Genomic DNA, 18,582 nt, shown 5'->3' with positions numbered 1-18,582 from the left:
ACCCATATACACTCCCTGATCACCCCCCTGTCATTGATCACCCCCCTGTAAGGCTCCATTCAGACGTCCGCATGTGTTTTGTGGATCCGATCCATGTATCCATGGATCCGTAAAAAGTCATGCGGACGTCTGAATGGAGCCTTACAGGGGGTGATCAATGACAGGCGGGTGATCACCCATATACACTCCCTGATCACCCCCTGTCATTGATCACCCCCCTGTCATTGATCACCCCCCTGTAAGGCTCCATTCAGACATCCGCATGATTTTTACGGATCCATGGATACATGGATCCGCAAAACACATGCGGACGTCTGAATGGAGCCTTACAGGGGGTGATCAATGACAGGCGGGTGATCACCCATATACACTCCCTGATCACCCCCCTGTCATTGATCACCCCCCTGTAAGGCTCCATTCAGACGTCCGCATGTGTTTTGTGGATCCGATCCATGTATCCATGGATCCGTAAAAAATCATGCGGATGTCTGAATGGAGCCTTACAGGGGGGGTGATCAGTGACAGGGGGGTGATCACTCTGATCACCCCCTGTCATTGATAACCCCCCTGTAAGGCTCCATTCAGACGTCCGCATGTGTTTTGTGGATCCGATCCATGTATCCATGGATCCGTAAAAAATCATGCGGACGTCTGAATGGAGCCTTACAGGGGGGGTGATCAGTGACAGGGGGGTGATCACCCTGATCACCCTGATCACCCCCTGTCATTGATAACCCCCCTGTAAGGCTCCATTCAGACGTCCGCATGTGTTTTGCGGATCCGATCCATGGATCCGTAAAAATTATACGGACGTCTGAATGGAGCCTTACAGGGGGGTGATCAATGACAGGGGGGTGATCAGGGAGTCTATATGGGTGATCACCCCCCTGTCATTGATCACCCCCCTGTCATTGATCACCCCCCTGTCATTGATCACCCCCCCCGGTAAGGCTCCATTCAGACATTTTTTTTGGCCCAAGTTAGCGGAAATTTTTTGTTTGTTTTTGTTTTTGTTTTTTCTTACAAAGTCTCATATTCTACTAACTTGTGTCAAAAAATAAAATCTCACATGAACGCACCATACCCCTCACGGAATCCAAATGCGTAAACATTTTTAGACATTTATATTCCAGACTTCTTCTTCTCTTCTTTCCAAAGTGGGGTCACATGTGGGGTATTTATACTGCCCTGGCTTTTTAGGGGCCCGAAAGTGTGAGAAGAAGTCTGGGATCCAAATGTCTAAAAATGCCCTCCTAAAAGGAATTTGGGCCCCTTTGCGCATCTAGGCTGCAAAAAAGTGTCACACATGTGGTATCGCCGTACTCAGGAGAAGTTGGGGAATGTGTTTTGGGGTGTCATTTTACATATACCCATGCTGGGTGAGAAAAATATCTTGGTCAAATGCCAACTTTGTATAAAAAAATGGGAAAAGTTGTCTTTTGCCAAGATATTTCTCTCACCCAGCATGGGTATATGTAAAATGACACCCCAAAACACATTGCCCAACTTCTCCTGAGTACGGTGATACCAGATGTGTGACACTTTATTGCAGCCTAGGTGGGCAAAGGGGCACATATTCCAAAGTGCACCTTTCGGATTTCGCAGGCCATTTTTTACACATTTTGATTGCAAGGTACTTCTTACACATTTGGGCCCCTAAATTGCCAGGGCAGCATAACTACGCCACAAGTGACCCCATTTTGGAAAGAAGACACCCCAAGGTATTCCGTGAGGGGCACGGCGAGTTCCTAGAATTTTTTATTTTTTGTCACAAGTTAGTGGAAAATGATGATTATTCTTTTTTTTTCTTTTTTCCTTACAAAGTCTCATATTCTACTAACTTGCGACAAAAAATAAAAAATTCTAGGAACTCGCCATGCCCCTCACGGAATACCTTGGGGTGTCTTCTTTCCAAAATGGGGTCACTTGTGGGGTAGTTATACTGTCCTGGCAATTTAGGGGCCCAAATGTGTGAGAAGAACTTTGCAATCAAAATGTGTAAAAAATGCCCTGCAAAATCCAAAAGGTGCACTTTGGAATATGTGCCCCTTTGCCCACCTTGGCAGCAAAAAAGTGTGACACATCTGGTATCGCCGTACTCAGGAGAAGTTGGGCAATGTGTTTTGGGGTGTCATTTTACATATACCCATGCTGGGTGAGAAAAATATCTTGGTCAAATGCCAACTTTGTATAAAAAAATGGGAAAAGTTGTCTTTTGCCAAGATATTTCTCTCACCCAGCATGGGTATATGTAAAATAACACCCCAAAACACATTGCCCAACTTCTCCTGAGTACGGCGATACCAGATGTGTCACACTTTTTTGATGCCAAGGTGGGCAAAGGGGCACATATTCCAAAGTGCACCTTTCGGATTTCACCGGTAATTTTTTACAGATTTTGATTGCAAAATACTTCTCACACATTTGGGCCCCTAAATTGCCAGGGCAGTATAACTACGCCACAAGTGACCCCATTTTGGAAAGAAGACACCCCAAGGTATTCCGTGAGGGGCATGGCGAGTTCCTCGAATTTTTTATTTTTTGTCGCAAGTTAGTGGAATATGAGACTTTGTAAGGAAAAAAGAGAATAAAAAAAAATCATCATTTTCCGCTAACTTGTGACAAAAAATAAAAAATTCTAGGAACTCGCAGTGCCCCTCACGGAATACCTTGGGGTGTCTTCTTTCCAAAATGGGGTCACTTGTGGCGTAGTTATACTGCCCTGGCAATTTAGGGGCCCAAATGTGTGAGAAGTATTTTGCAATCAAAATCTGTAAAAAATTACCGGTGAAATCCGAAAGGTGCACTTTGGAATATGTGCCCCTTTGCCCACCTTGGCATCAAAAAAGTGTGACACATCTGGTATCGCCGTACTCAGGAGAAGTTGGGGAATGTGTTTTGGGGTGTCATTTTACATATACCCATGCTGGGGGAGAAAAATATCTTGGTCAAATGCCAACTTTGTATAAAAAAATGGGAAAAGTTGTCTTTTGCCAAGATATTTCTCTCATCCAGCATGGGTATATGTAAAATGACACCCCAAAACACATTCCCCAACTTCTCCTGAGTACGGCGATACCAGATGTGTCACACTTTTTTGATGCCAAGGTGGGCAAAGGGGCACATATTCCAAAGTGCACCTTTCGGATTTCACCGGTCATTTTTTACAGATTTTGATTGCAAAATACTTCTCACACATTTGGGCCCCTAAATTGCCAGGGCAGTATAACTACGCCACAAGTGACCCCATTTTGGAAAGAAGACACCCCAAGGTATTCCGTGAGGGGCATGGCGAGTTCCTAGAATTTTTTTTTTTTTTGTCGCAAGTTAGTGGAATATGAGACTTTGTAAGGAAAAAAGAGAATAAAAAAAAATCATAATTTTCCGCTAACTTGTGACAAAAAATAAAAAATTCTAGGAACTCGCAGTGCCCCTCACGGAATACCTTGGGGTGTCTTCTTTCCAAAATGGGGTCACTTGTGGCGTAGTTATACTGCCCTGGCAATTTAGGGGCCCAAATGTGTGAGAAGTATTTTGCAATCAAAATCTGTAAAAAATGACTGGTGAAATCCGAAAGGTGCACTTTGGAATATGTGCCCCTTTGCCCACCTTGGCATCAAAAAAGTGTGACACATCTGGTATCGCCGTACTCAGGAGAAGTTGGGGAATGTGTTTTGGGGTGTCATTTTACATATACCCATGCTGGATGAGAGAAATATCTTGGCAAAAGACAACTTTTCCCATTTTTTTATACAAAGTTGGCATTTGACCAAGATATTTTTCTCCCCCAGCATGGGTATATGTAAAATGACACCCCAAAACACATTCCCCAACTTCTCCTGAGTACGGCGATACCAGATGTGTGACACTTTTTTGCAGCCAAGGTGGGCAAAGGGGCACATATTCCAAAGTGCACCTTTCGGATTTCACCGGCCATTTTTTACACATTTTGATTGCAAAGTTCTTCTCACACATTTGGGCCCCTAAATTGCCAGGGCAGTATAACTACGCCACAAGTGACCCCATTTTGGAAAGAAGACACCCCAAGGTATTCTGTGAGGGGCATGGTGAGTTCCTAGAATTTTCTATTTTTTGTCGCAAGTTAGTGGAATATGAGACTTTGTAAGAAAAAATAAAAAAAATAAAATCATCATCATTTTCCGCTAACTTGTGACAAAAAATAAAAAGTTCTATGAACTCACTATGCCCATCAGCGAATACCTTAGGGTGTCTACTTTCCGAAATGGGGTCATTTGTGGGGTTTTTCTACTGTCTGGGCATTGTAGAACCTCAGGAATCATGACAGGTGCTCAGAAAGTCAGAGCTGTTTCAAAAAGCGGAAATTCACATTTTTGTACCATAGTTTGTAAATGCTATAACTTTTACCCAAACCATTTTTTTTTGCCCAAAATTTTTTTTTATCAAAGACATGTAGAACAATAAATTTGGTGAAAAATTTATATATGGATGTCGTTTTTTTTGCAAAATTTTACAGCTGAAAGTGAAAAATGTCATTTTTTTGCAAAAAAATCGTTACATTTTGATTAATAACAAAAAAAGTAAAAATGTCAGCAGCAATAAAATACCACCAAATGAAAGCTCTATTAGTGAGAAGAAAAGGAGGTCAAATTCATTTGGGTGGTAAGTTGCATGACCGAGCGATAAACGGTGAAAGGAGTGCAGTGCCGAAGTGTAAAAAGTGCTCTGGTCATGAAGGGGGTTTCACCTAGCGGGGCTGAAGTGGTTAAACCAGATGTCTGGTAGGGCTGATCCTGCTGATTAAAACAACACCTATCTTGTGAAAATCGGTTGTGGTGTTCCAAAGAAAAAATACTTTTATTCTTTGTGCACAATGTGGGCTTCAGTTCACCAAGGGGCGGGGAGTAGCTCCTCAGTGTACCTCCACTCTCCACTGTTGGCCACACCCCTTGGTGTGCTGAAGCAATTACTCTTGTAAAGACTTTAAAAGAAAAATCTCGGGAATGACACAACCGATTTTTACGAGTCAGGTATAATTTTAATCAGCAGGATCAATCCTACCAGGAGGTATACCTGGCTTAATAGGTTTGATCCTGCTGATTGATGCCCTTTAACCACTTCACATTCCCCCATAGGATATAAAAGTCCTATGGGTGGATGTTTATCTCTGAATGGAAGTTCTGGAACGTCCATTCAGAGATGGCAGCTGAACGCAGGGCACCCCAGAGAGAAAGCAGGGACAGTTCCCAGGTGTCCCTGCCTTTTAGATCGCTGTATACACAGCATTCAATAAGCGCTGTGTATACAGATCAGGAGCCCCTACATAAGAAAATCACTCAAAAAATAAAAATAAACTATTGCTCTCAGAACATGGAGACATTAAAACATAATTTTTTTTGTTTAAAAAATGCTATTATTGTGGTAATGTTAAAAAAGTATACATATTAGGTTTCGCCACATCCGTAACAACCATCTCTATAAAAATATCACATGACCTTACCCCTCAGGTGAACACTGCAAAAAAATAAAAACAGTGCCAAAAAAGGCATTTTTTGTCACTTTTTTTAAATTAAATAAATCTTTATTATTATTTCAAAAATTCATTACAATCATCAACAATATTAATTATTATTTTTACATTATAAGACAATATAAATACAATTGATAAATTACCCACCCAATTACCCCAATGCCTGTTGCTCCCCCAAAAAAACTTACTCCTCCTTAACCCACCGCCTCTCCCCATGACCCCCCAGCCATCTCCTAGTTCTTAATCATTTCAACCACTTCTGCCAGTCTAACAAATCTAAATTTTTTCTTTATCGATTTTTTGTCACCTTACATCACAAAAATTTCAACACCAAGCAATCAGAAAGGCGTTTGCCCCCCAAAATAGTACCAATCAAACCGTCACCTCAACCGGCAAAAAATGAGAACCTACCTAAGACAATCAGTCAAAAAAAAAAAAAAAACTATGACTCTCAGACAATGGAGACACTAAAATATGTTTTTTTTTTTGCTTCAAAACTGCTATTATTGTGTTAAAGTGAAATAAATAAAAAAAGTATACATATTAGGTATTGCCACGTCCGTAACAACCAGCTCTATAAAAATATTACGTGACCTAAACCCTTCAGCTGAGCACCGTAAAAAAGAAAAAAAAAAACAGTGCCAAAACAAATCAAGACAATCGGTCAAAAAAAAAAAAAACTATGACTCTTAGGCCTCATGCACACGACCGTTGTTGTGTCCCGTGTCCGTTGTTCCGTTTTCCGTGACTTTCAATGGGTCCGTGGAAAACTCGGCTAATGCACCGTTTTTCATCTACGTCCGTGATCCGTGTTTCCAGTCTGTTAAAAAAAAATATGACCTGTCCTTTTTTTTTCACGGACAACGGTTCGCGGACCCATTCAAGTCAATGGGTCCGTGAAAAAACGGAGGCACACAAGATTGTCATCCGCGTATCCGCGTCCGTTTTTTTCCTATCATTTGCATGGCAAACTTGACTTAGATTTTTTTTTACTTTTCTTCATGTCTGGAGATCCTCCAAAAATAAAGGAATAACGGATCATGGAACAACGGAACCCCTTTTTGCGGACCGCAAAAAAATGCTGTCGTGTGCATGAGGCCTTAGACAATGGAGACATTAAAATATGTTTTCTTTTTGCTTCAAAACTGCTATTAGGGTGCATTCACATCACCGTTTAACTTTTCGTTCTTCTGATCCATCAGAAGAAGGACTCATTCAAACGAACGTGTGCTGCCCGTTGCCATATTGCGGACCGCATTTGCGGATCCACAATACACGGGCACTGTTCCATGTGCATTCCGCATTACGGATGCGGACTCGTTCACTTCAATGGGTCTGCAAATAAGGAGATACGGAATGGTGCTGAATGGAAACACGGAATGGAACACTACGGAAGCACTACGGAGTGCTTTCTGGGGTTCCGTTCCGTGCCTCCGCACCGCAAAAAGATAGAACATGCTTTATCTTTTTGCGGAACGGAGGGATTGCGGACCCATTCAAGTGAATGGGTCCATGATCCCCAAGCGGCTGGGCCATGGTCGGTGCCCGTGCATTGCGGATCGCAATTTGCGGTTCAAAGCACAGGCTTCACACGGTCATGTGAACGAACCGAAAGAGAGAGAGAGAGAGAGAGAGAGAAAAAAACAGGATCCAGTAAAAAAAATGGATCCTGTTGCATCAGTTGTCATCCGTTTGAACCATTTCTGTCTGAGATTTTATTTTTACATGGGAAAAAACTGAATCCAGTACTTTTGTTTCCATCTAAAAAAAACGGATCTCAGACAGAAATGGCTCAAACAGATGACAACTGATGCAACAGGATCTGTTTTTTTACAGAATACGTTCCCCCCCCCCCTCTCTCTCTTCTTCTGACGGATCAGAAGAACAGAAAGCTAAACAGTGATGTGAAAGCACCCTTATTGTCTTAAAGTGAAATAATAAATAAAAATATACATATTTGGTATTGCCGCATCCGTAACAACCAGCTCTATAAAACTATCACATGACCTAACCCCTCAGGTGAACACCATAAAAAAATAAAAATAAAAACAGTGCAAAAAAAGCAATTTTTCGTCACCTAACATCACATAAAGTGCAAAACCAAGCGATCAAAAGGCGTATGCCCCCCAAAATAGTACCAATCAAACCGTCACATCATTTGGGAAAAAATGAGACCCTAATTAAGACAATCGGTCAAAAAAATATATATATATGGCTCTCAGACTATGGAGACACTAAAACATAAATTTTTTTGTTTCAAAAATGCTATTATTGTGTAAAACTTAAATAAATAAAAAAAGTATACATATTAGCTATTGCCACGTTCGTAACGATCTGCTCTATAAAATTGTCACATGATCTAACCCCTTAGGTGAATGCTGTAAAAGTAAATAAATATATACTGTGCTAAAGCAACAATTTTTTGGGTCACCTTGCTGCATAAATTGTAATAATGAATGATCAAAAAAATCATGTACCTAAAAATGGTACCAATAAAAACATCAACTCTTCCTGCAAAAAACAAGCCCCTGCACAAGACAATCAGTAGAAAAAATAATATATGGCGTTCAAAAATGCTTTATTACGTAAAACTGAAACATTTGCATTGCATCCGTAACAACCTGCTCTACAAAAATACCACATGATCTAACCTGTCAGATGAATGTTGTAAAAAATAAAAACTATGCCTGTTACCTTGCCTCACAAAAAACGCAATATAGAGCAATTAAAAATCAAATGTACCCCAAAATAGTACCCATAAAACTGGCCCCTTATCTCCTAATTTCCAAAATAGGGTCACTTTTGGGGAGCTTCTACAGTAAGGGTGCATCAGGGGTTCTTCAAATGGAACATGGCATCTAAAAACCAGTTCAGCAAAATCTGCCTTCCAAAAACCATATGGCGCTCCTTTTCTTTCGCGCCCTGCCGTGTGCCCTTACATCAGTTTACAACCACATGTGGGGTGTTTATGTAAACCACAGAATCTGGGTAATAAATATAGCATTTTTGTTTAGCTGTTAACCCTCGATGTGTTAAAGAAAAAAAATTGAATAAAATGTAAAATCTGCCAAAAAAGTTAAATTTGGAAATGTCATCTCCATTTTCCTTTCATTCTTGTGGAACACCTAAAGGGTTAACAAAGTTTGTAAAATCTGTTTTAAAGTAACTTAAGGGGTGTACCTGAACTAGTCTTTAAAAAGTGGGTTTTGGAAATTTTCTTAAAAATTTTAAGAATTGCTAAGCCTTCTAACGTCCTAAAAAAATAAAATGACATTTACAAAATGATGCCAACATAAAGTAGACATATGGGCAATGTTAGGTAATAAATATTTTATGAGGTATCACTTCCTGTTTTAAAAGCAGAGAAATAGAAATTTTTAAAATTGCACATTTTTCAAACTTTTGGGTAAATTTTGGATTATTTTATAAATAGAGGTGAAATATATCGACTCAAATTTAACACTGTCATGAAGTACAATGTGTCATGAGAAAACAATCTCAGAATGGCGTGGATAAGTAAAAGCGTTCCAAAGATATTACCACATAAAGTGACACTGGTCAGATTTGCAAAATTAAGCCTGGTCAGGAAGGGGGTAAATGGCCCGGATGTGAAGTGGTTAAATAATTTTACATGATACTTTTTTCATAGGTATTCACAGGTTCTCCTTTAAGTACTTTTTTTTTTATAATAAAAAAGATTCAACTGGACTATCATAAAGTTGGTGGCTCACTACTGGTAAAAAAAGGTGGTCAGAATTAGAAAAACATGGCTTTTTTCCAGAAACAGTGCCACCTCTTTCCAAAGATAGTGTCCGGTATTGCAGTTAAGCTTTTATTAAAAGCCTGAGCTGCAGTACCAGACAAGATCTGTAGACATTTGTGCTGCTGTTTCTTCAAGAAAGCAGCCATGTTTTTTTGATTCTGGTGAAGTTGGGGAAGGGGGCGCTGCGAACCTTGATAACTGATTTCCAGCTTTTGCCCAAATTTTATAAACTTTCACTAACTTTCCAGGGAGTTGAACACCTATTACTGTATGAAGACCCGTGGAGGCAGTGACGTGGTACATCACCCAGATCTGATGACCGAAATCCGTGGCGGTAACACCAAATCCACACGGGAGCCATGGGTTACCTGCTTGATGGCCGTCAGAAGGTTCACCCGGTGGGCAGTAAAAGTTATGTGTTTTCCCTGCCCTTGTTTGCTAGACCACGTATCTGTGGTCAGATGTATCTTGGCACTGACACTGTGATGCCCTTCTGGGAGAAATATTTCCTTCTGGGGACTTCCCATTGCAGTGTGCCAATGGCCACAAATTTTCTAAAGGCCTCCGAGTCCACCAGTTTATACAGCAGTAGTTGGCAGGCTAGCAGTTCCGACAAGTCAGCGGTCAGCCATTGGGCAAGAGGGTTATCCGGTGTCAACTTTTTACACTTGAACATTTGGGCCACGGAAGCCTGTCTTCTGCCAGATGAATGCGACGACAGCATGGTGTAAGGTGGAGTGGAGGACAAATGGGAGGAGAGAGGAGAAGGAGAAGAGGCAGGACGTGGAGCACCGGTAGTGTGGCTTTGTGGGTTCTGGACACGTTGCTCCCACTGGGCTCAGTGATGGGAGGCCAGGTGTCTTCTTAAGGTGGTTATCCCTAGGTGAGTGTTGGGCTTCCTGCGACTTATGTGTTGACAGCACAGGCTGCAGATGCAACACTATTGTCAGCAGCTGACACTTTAAAAAAAAAGACCACACTGCGGAGCCATGTGCCGGCATCCTGGGAGCGCAAGATGTGACCGTGCATGGTGGATGGCTTGCTCCAGATACATTTGCAGTCTGCTTTTTGCCTCCCTGTGAGCTCTTCCTGCTTCTTCTCGTTCTTCCCCCTCTCTGCTGCTCCGTCTCTCCCTCTGAACTCCCCTCCTCATCCTCTCTTGTGGGCACCCATGTGACGTCCATCAACACGTCATAATCGTCATAATCGTCACCTTCACCACCACTGACATTTTGTGGTAGCAGTTATGTCGCAGGCCTCAATCTATTTTTGGTGAAAGCAGGTCAATGAATCCCATTAATCTGTATTTTGTGGAAGCAGGTATATCAAACCCCTCAATCAGTATTTTGTGGAAGCAGGTAAATCACAGGCCTCAATCAATATTTGGTGGAAACAAGTATATCAAACCCCTCAATCAGTATTTTGTGGAAGCAGGTATATGAAACCCCTTTATCAGTATTTTGTGGAAGCAGGTATATCGCAGGCCTCAATCAATATTTGGTGGAAACAGGTATATCAAACCACTTAATCAGTATTTTGTGGAAGCAGGTATATCGCAGGCCTCAATCAATATCTGGTGGAAACAAGTGTTGTGGAAATTTTATTATGCAGACATTTTATCTTAGGATGTGTGTGTGTGTTTTATAGATTGTCATCATGTATCTCAGTGGTAATGGTAGATTATTGTATACATGTGTTTGTATGGGGTGTGTCCATTGTCTGCACAGCCACATTGGCTGCCCCTCCCTGTCCTTTGATATGTCATCACTTCCTGTATCCTTGTCTTGGGCCAGCCCCTTGTACACCTTTTGTGGTAGTCAATAAAAGACGGATACTGGGCAAGGAGGGAGGAGAAGTTGCTCAGAATTGAAGCAAGATGGTAGCATTTGTGTGGTTCTCTGGCTGTAGCTGATGGAGGATGGAGTTGCCTTTTCCTTACACTAACTATGATGCGGGCTGATTACAACTATTAATATTTTTACCACAACACAAGTATGTCAAACCCCTTAATCAGTATTTTGTGGAAGCAGGTATATCAAACCTCTTAATCACTATTTTGTGGAAGCAGGTATCTCTCAGGCTTCAATCAATATTTGGTGGAAGCAGGTATATCAATCCCAATAATCAGTATTTTGTGGAAGCAGGTATATAACAGACCTCAATCAGTATTTTGTAGAAGCAGGTATATCAAACCCCTTAATGACTATTTTGTGGAAGCAGGTATCTCGCAGGCCTCAATCAATATTTGGTAGAAGCAAGTATTTCAATCCCATTAATCAGTATTTTGTGGAAGCAGGTATATTGCAGGCCTCAATCAATATTTGGTGGAAGCAGGTATATCCAACCACTTAATCAGTATTTTGTGGAAGCAGGTATATCGCACCCCTTAATCAATATTTGGTGGAAGCAGGTATATCAAACTTTTTAATCAGTATTTTGTGGAAGATACTTTTATAACCCTTTCAGCTTTGTGCAAGTCAACAATTCTTAATCGTAGATCTTCTGAGAGTTCATTTGTGCGAGGTATCATTCACATCAGGCAATGCTTCTTGTGAAAAGCAAACCCAGAACTGGTGTGTGTTTTTTATAGGGCAGGGCAGCTGTAATCAACACCTCCAATCTTATCTCATTGATTGGACTCCAGTTGGCTGACACCTCACTCCAATTAGCTCTTGGAGATGTCATTAGGGGTTCACATACTTTGTCCACCTGCACTGTGAATGTTTACATGGTGTGTTCAATAAAAACATGGTAACATTTAATTATTTGTGTGTTATTAGTTCAGGCAGACTGTGATTGTCTATTGTTGTGACTTAGATGAAGATCAGATCACATTTTATGACCAATTTGTGAAGAAATCCATATCATTGGTTCACATACTTTTTCTTGCAACTGTAGCTGCGGTATTACAGCAGAACTGCACACAACTGCTGCACAATACAAATGCACTATAATATACTTTCTATGTTAGAAACTATATTATAAGTATATCACACCCCTCAGAATATCACACCTATCGATAGCACACCTATACCAGTCCTGATGGATGTGTCATGGGTCAAAGTTCGGCACAATGCACAAGATTATGGCGCCGGCAGACATCGCTATATGTTCGCATGTTTGGCGAATCTCGAACGCGTAAAGTTCGCCGCAAAACGAACGCCGGGTGAACCACAAGTCCATCTCTAATGGCTATGGACCTAACGGTAGTCCTGAACACATTGTGTTAAAAAAGGTATAAAGTGGATGGCTTCCCAATGTCCATTTATAGACATTATCTTCATCAATGTTAAAATGTTGGTCATGAAAAATATTCATTTTTCAAACCAGCACCTGGATCTGAAAACGTTTGGAATTGCATGTAATTAAAATATTAGTATAGCCTGTGAGTTATTCAATAAAATGTGTCTGTATAGCGCCACCTTCTGTTAGTTATTTTCCTTATTTCTTGTCCAACTCACTGAGGAGGTCGCACATGCTCAGTTTAAATCTTCAACGTCATTGTCTGTTAGAAGGTGTAGCAATTACAGTGAAAGAGAAACCTCCCCCCCCCCCCCCCCCGAGAAACGGCACACCTCCTGAACTTCCAACCTGAAATAAATCAGGAAAACAGAACAATTGGAGCAGTGTAGGTGGAGATCTCTGGATCCATGTGGGGTACAGGGCTGGTTCTAGGTTTGTTAGAAAGAGGTTGTCATGTACTGTATGGTGTCTGTTTTTTGCATCAATTATGGCATGAACACTTTAAATCCATCCATCTACCCTACCATTGATTAATCTGCAACCACTCGTGTTGGACACACATACACTGCTCCTGCTCGACCCGTGCCAATAGCACATTGTAGTAGGATGCAGATGTCAGGGATGACCTGGGGTAGTTATCCATGGAAATAAGACATGGCTGATCTGGATGCCTGACGGTGGTGTCCATCTCCCTCACACAATTGACTGTCCATGGATCCTGCTGACAACCGCAGGATCCATCAACAGGAATGTAATATGTATTAATAAAAACATGATTATGAAAAAATGGTGACGAAAAAAGTGTCAGGTCCTGTCAGTGGTGCTCCGGGGTGTGTATAGTGTCAGAGATGAAGAACGTGCGGGGAACTAACCAAGGTTGGGTAATGTATAGTGCTGTACTCTGCTCTGGGTGATAACACAGTGCCCCCATTAACAGTGACACCCACAGTGCCCCCATAACAGTGACATCCACAGCGCCCCCATAACAGTGACATCCACAGTGCCCCCATTAACAGTGACACCCACAGCGCCCCCCTAACAGTGACATCCACAGTGACTTATAACAGTGACATCCACAGTGCCCCATAACAGTGACACTCACAGTGCCCCCATAACAGTGACATCCACAGTGCCCCCATAACAGTGACACTCACAGTGCCCCATAACAGTGACATCCACAGTGCCCCCATAACAGTGACATCCACAGCGCCCCCATAACAGTGACATCCACAGTGCTCCCCATAAAAAGTGACCTCCACAGTGCCCCCATAACAGTGACATCTACAGTGCCCCCATAACAGTGACATCCACAGGGCCCCCATAACAGTGACATCCACAGGGCCCCCATAACAGTGACATCCACAGTGCCCCCATAACAGTGACATCCACAGCGCCCCCATAACAGTGACATCCACAGCGCCCCCATAACAGTGACATCCACAGCGCCCCCATAACAGTGACATCCACAGCGCCCCCATAACACTGACATCCACAGCGCCCCCATAACAGTGACATCCACAGCGCCCCATAACAGTGACATCCACAGTGCCCCCATAACAGTGACATCCACAGCGCCCCCATAACAGTGACATCCACAGTGCTCCCATAACAGTGACATCCACAGCGCCCCCATAACACTGACATCCACAGTGCCCCCATAACAGTGACATCCACAGTGCCCCCATAACAGTGACATCCACAGTGCCTCCATAACAGTGACCTCTAGAGTGCTTCCATAACAGTGACATCCACAGCGCCCCCATAACAGTGACATCCACAGTGCCCCCATAACAGTGACATCCACAGTGCCCCCATAACAGTGACATCCACAGTGCCCCCATAACAGTGACATCCACAGTGCCCCCATAACAGTGACATCCACAGTGCCCCCATAACAGTGACATCCACAGTGCCCCCATAACAGTGACATCCACAGTGCCTCAATATTAGTGACATCCACAGTGCCCCCATAACAGTGACATTTACAGTGCGTCCATAATAGTGACATCCAAATGGCTCCCATAACAGTGACATCCACAGTGCCTCCATAATAGTGACATCCAAATGGCTCCCATAACAGTGACATCCACAGTGCCCTCATAACAGTGACATCCACAGCGCTATCCATATACCTCAGTGATAAATGACAAGTGGACCCCCACTATGATCTGTAGATGTGTTATTCTACTTCTTGCCCTAGCGCTGTTCTCATGATGGAAATCTCTAGATATTGATGTCTCCGTCGGTTCCTGGAGACCTCATCTTCAGAGACAGTGGAGTCAGCTCTGGATGTTTGTAGTGCCCCAGCGACCAAATATGAAAAATCAACCGACAGTCCTAGTGGGGTAAGGGTTAAATGTACTTAAAAGGCCAGTCCATATATTCCTATCTACTCTGCATGCTCCTCACCACGACTAAGGTCCATCATGGTCCCAGATTTCTGGAATCTGAGCAATATTATTGAGATACGTAGGTACCCTTAGGTGCAGTGACTGTTCTGGAGAACTTTGGAAGGGTGTCCACCTCAGGTTCCAATATCCCATGAACTCGGTGAACCTGTGCTGGGCTTCTATAGGACTGTAAAGAGTAGAAGAGTAAAATGGCCTAAGAGTCAGAGTGCCCCTAGAGTGGCAGGTCTGAGGTAGGTCAAGCAACCATCCTAGGATGTTGTGATCTGGTACCTGAGGAGGTCTACGGTGGAGGGGCAAGGGAGTGAACTCTTACAGACGGTGCTACTGGGAAATTGGCTAAGGGTCTTGAATTAAATGACATCATTAGACATTGTGATGTTACCAGCAGGAGTCATAGCTATAGAGGGTTAAGAGGCGGCAGTTGTGGCCCCTCAGGAGGTCAAATGTCCCCTCTACCAGGTAAGAAGTCACCAGTGTTATAGATTGCACATGGTACATTTGGCCCCTGATACAGACTCAAGTTACACCTCTGGTCCTTGGGGCCCCTGGAGCAGCTATGGCACCGGTTGGAGCTGGTGTCTTCTACTTGATGTGCACATCTTGTGTCTCAGAATAGACCTCACACATGGTGTGTAGCAGTCGCCCTGGGGTGTGACAGTTGCATGTTGTCTATTTTTCGCCCTCTCATCGCACCGTCCTCTCAGCTCCTCCCCAGATTTATTAATTGTTACATAGTAGAGAAAGGCGATAGAAACGGGGGCTAAATATAGAGGTCCTAGTATCCTGCTGCACCGGCGGAGGTGTGCCCCCCCAGTATAGGACTCCTGACACCCCCAAACCTCAGGACAACCTGACCACTGGATTCCATGGAGGGGACATACTGGAGCTCAGAGACATGGACACAATGTGTCTGAGATATATTATTATATTATCTATCTAAAAAAAGGAAATTCCATGGCACTTCCCAAAAAAGCATGCCTATTTTATTACACCAGATGCGACGTTTCGGTCCTCTCAATGGACCCTCTATCTATATCTCATATCTATCTATCTATCTATCTAATATCTATCTATCTATCTATCTATCTAATGTATCTATCTATCTCATATCTATCTATCTATCTATCTATCTCTCTCTCTTATATCTATCTCATATCTATCTATCTATCTATCTATCTATCCATCTCACACCACAGTTCTCAGGACATCCACCTGGAGAGATATCTCCAGGACTTCTATCTACACTTCGCCCTCAGAGCTGTAGTTCTCCTCAGCAATCCTTAACCCCCGCAGTGCCGGAGCCCCCTTCGGCCACCCTTTGTCTCCCAGCAGCCCCCACACAGCAGCAGAAGTTTGCCCTTCGGAGCGGCTCTCCTACCTATGGTGGTGATCACAGTGATGGCGAAGTAGAAGGACCCTGCGAAGGTCCACTGCACCCCCGCCTTGTGGGGCTTGAGCTTCAGGACGACCCACTCCAGCTCGGTGTAGTTCTCCTCCGTCAGGTTGTACTTGCCCCGCAGCTCGCTCATCTTGTCCTCCAGCTTCTTCTTCTCCGTGGTCTCCTTGTCCGATTCCAGGACATCGAAGACGGCGGCTCCCACCAGGAGATAGGTGAAGGTGCAGATGATGAGAGCCAAGGTCCGGACGTTTTGCCTCTTCATGGTGCAGCTCGGGGGGTCTCAGGGGCTTCCTGCAGGTAGGTTGCCGCGGTGCCCCAGGTCATGGCTGCAGCAGAGGTCCATGCTCTCCTGGAGAGGAGGCTGCTGCTGCTGCTGCCTGTGGAGCTGTCCTTTCAGCACCACCCTCAGGAGGCTCAGCCACTGCCAGCCCCGGCCATATAAGGCTGTCTGCTCTCAAAGGGGAGGGCAGGAGGACATCTACAGGCATCCTCAGCCACAGACCCTGGAGACCTGCAGCCCAGACACCTCCAGTGAGAGCACTGCCCTGGACATGGGGGCAGCAGCTGTCTCATAGACTGCACCCAATATCCAGCCCCTGCTACCTCCAGGAGGGAGCACTGCTCTGGACATGGGGGCAGCAGCTGTCTAATAGACTGCACCCAATGTCTAACCACTACCAGCTCCAGGAGGGAGCACTCCCCTGGACATGGGGGCAGCAGCTGTCTCATAGACTGCACCCAATATCCAGCCCCTGCCACCTCCATGAGGGAGAACTGCTCTGGACATGGGGGCAGCAGATGTCTCATAGAATGCACCTATGGTCCAGCCCCTGCCACCTCCAGGAGGAAGCACTGCCCTGGACATGGGTGTGGGGGTGTGTGGGGGGGGGGGGGGTGGTAGCAGCTGTCTCGTAGACTGCACCCAATATCCAGCCCCTGCCACCTCCATGAGGGAGAACTGCTCTGGATATGGGGGCAGCAGATGTCTCATAGAATGCACCTATGGTCCAGCCCCTGCTACCTCCAGGAGGAAGCACTGCCCTGGACATGGGGGCAGCAGCTGTCTTATAGACTGCACCCAATATCCAACCCCTGCCAGGTCCAGGAGAGAGCACTGCCCTGGACATGGGGGGTAGCAGCTGTCTCATAGACTGCACCCACTGTCCAACCCCTGCCACTATGGGGATGATTGTACAAATGCACATAATTTGGGAAGGGGAGGCCCCTATGACATGTCTATGGATGGGACCTTGGATAGGAAGTCCAAAGGTGGAGGTGACTGCACAAACATAATGGGGAGGGGGGAGATCAAATGCAGCTTAGATAAGGAGGCCAATGGTGGAGGTGACTGCACAAATACACTGGACTGGAGAGGTGTGTGTCTGGAGAGGGGCTCCATGTCCTGGATCAATCTGGATGGGACCTTGGATCCTGCTCCTTTAAGGGGCTTGTGTCAAAGGTTACACAAGAAAAGGTAGGAGCGGTGTGGTGGGGGTATAAGGGGAGGAGGGTGGTGATCCTGGATATTGGATCCTCTGCACACTGGTGGTGGTCGATCAATAGAGAGAAGATTGCACACAGCAGGAGCCACCCCCTCCCCATTTGTCTCTGCACTGTGTGCTGCATTATGGAATAGCTGCTCTAAAGCCTGTGAGATGCCTCCTTGCTGTTAGTGATAATCCAGTGTAATAGAATTGGACACTCAACTACTACACACTACAAGTCCCAGCATATCTTTCCCTGGACTAGGACAGGACAAGCTGTTCCACTGGAGAACATGGTGATCACCATCATTGTACAGTATATAGTCCTGTAGAGAGACAAGACCTCCCTGTCTCCCCCTAGTGGTGGTACTGGGTGATGACAGTCTTCTCCTCTGCTCTGCAGTGTCTTTCTTCTACAGATTGGGTTTCTTGGAGGGATGCAGGATGGGCATTGGAGTAAAGCAGTTGCAGGGCAGGAGATCGCCAGGATCTTCATCGCCGATGCTTATATTTAAGGTCACATAATGCACTTCCTGGGAATTAACCCCTAGGTGCCTAAGATCAGTTGCATTAAAGGGTAACTACTCAATGAATTGAAACATTGCAATAAACATACACTAATATACTGTATATATTTTTAATCAACATTGCATTTTCCTCTTTGGTTGCGCCCCCTGCTGTTTCTCCTTCAGGTCTACCTTCAGCGGTTGACTAACCTGCACAGTAGCTTCCCTGCTCTCCGGTTGGTGTAGTGATCTCATAGTTAAGAGGTC

General features: G+C 44.2%; 1 protein-coding gene across 1 annotated transcript in view; it reads right to left on the bottom strand.

Annotated features, from left to right (window-relative positions):
- Positions 1 to 16,657, bottom strand: part of KCNK3 (potassium two pore domain channel subfamily K member 3) — a 68,788-nt gene extending 52,131 nt beyond the window's left edge. Inside the window, exon 1 of the mRNA XM_044291951.1 lies at positions 16,305 to 16,657. Coding sequence (XP_044147886.1) covers positions 16,305 to 16,587 — 283 coding nt within the window. The 5' untranslated portion in view covers positions 16,588 to 16,657. The remainder of the gene's footprint in view (positions 1 to 16,304) is intronic.
- Between the last annotated feature and the right edge of the window lie 1,925 nt (positions 16,658 to 18,582).

Source organism: Bufo gargarizans, chromosome 4 (assembly GCF_014858855.1).
Source record: "Bufo gargarizans isolate SCDJY-AF-19 chromosome 4, ASM1485885v1, whole genome shotgun sequence".
NCBI lineage: Eukaryota > Metazoa > Chordata > Amphibia > Anura > Bufonidae > Bufo > Bufo gargarizans.
Note: the sequence above shows the minus strand (reverse complement) of the source record. Positions and strands in the feature narration are given on the sequence as shown.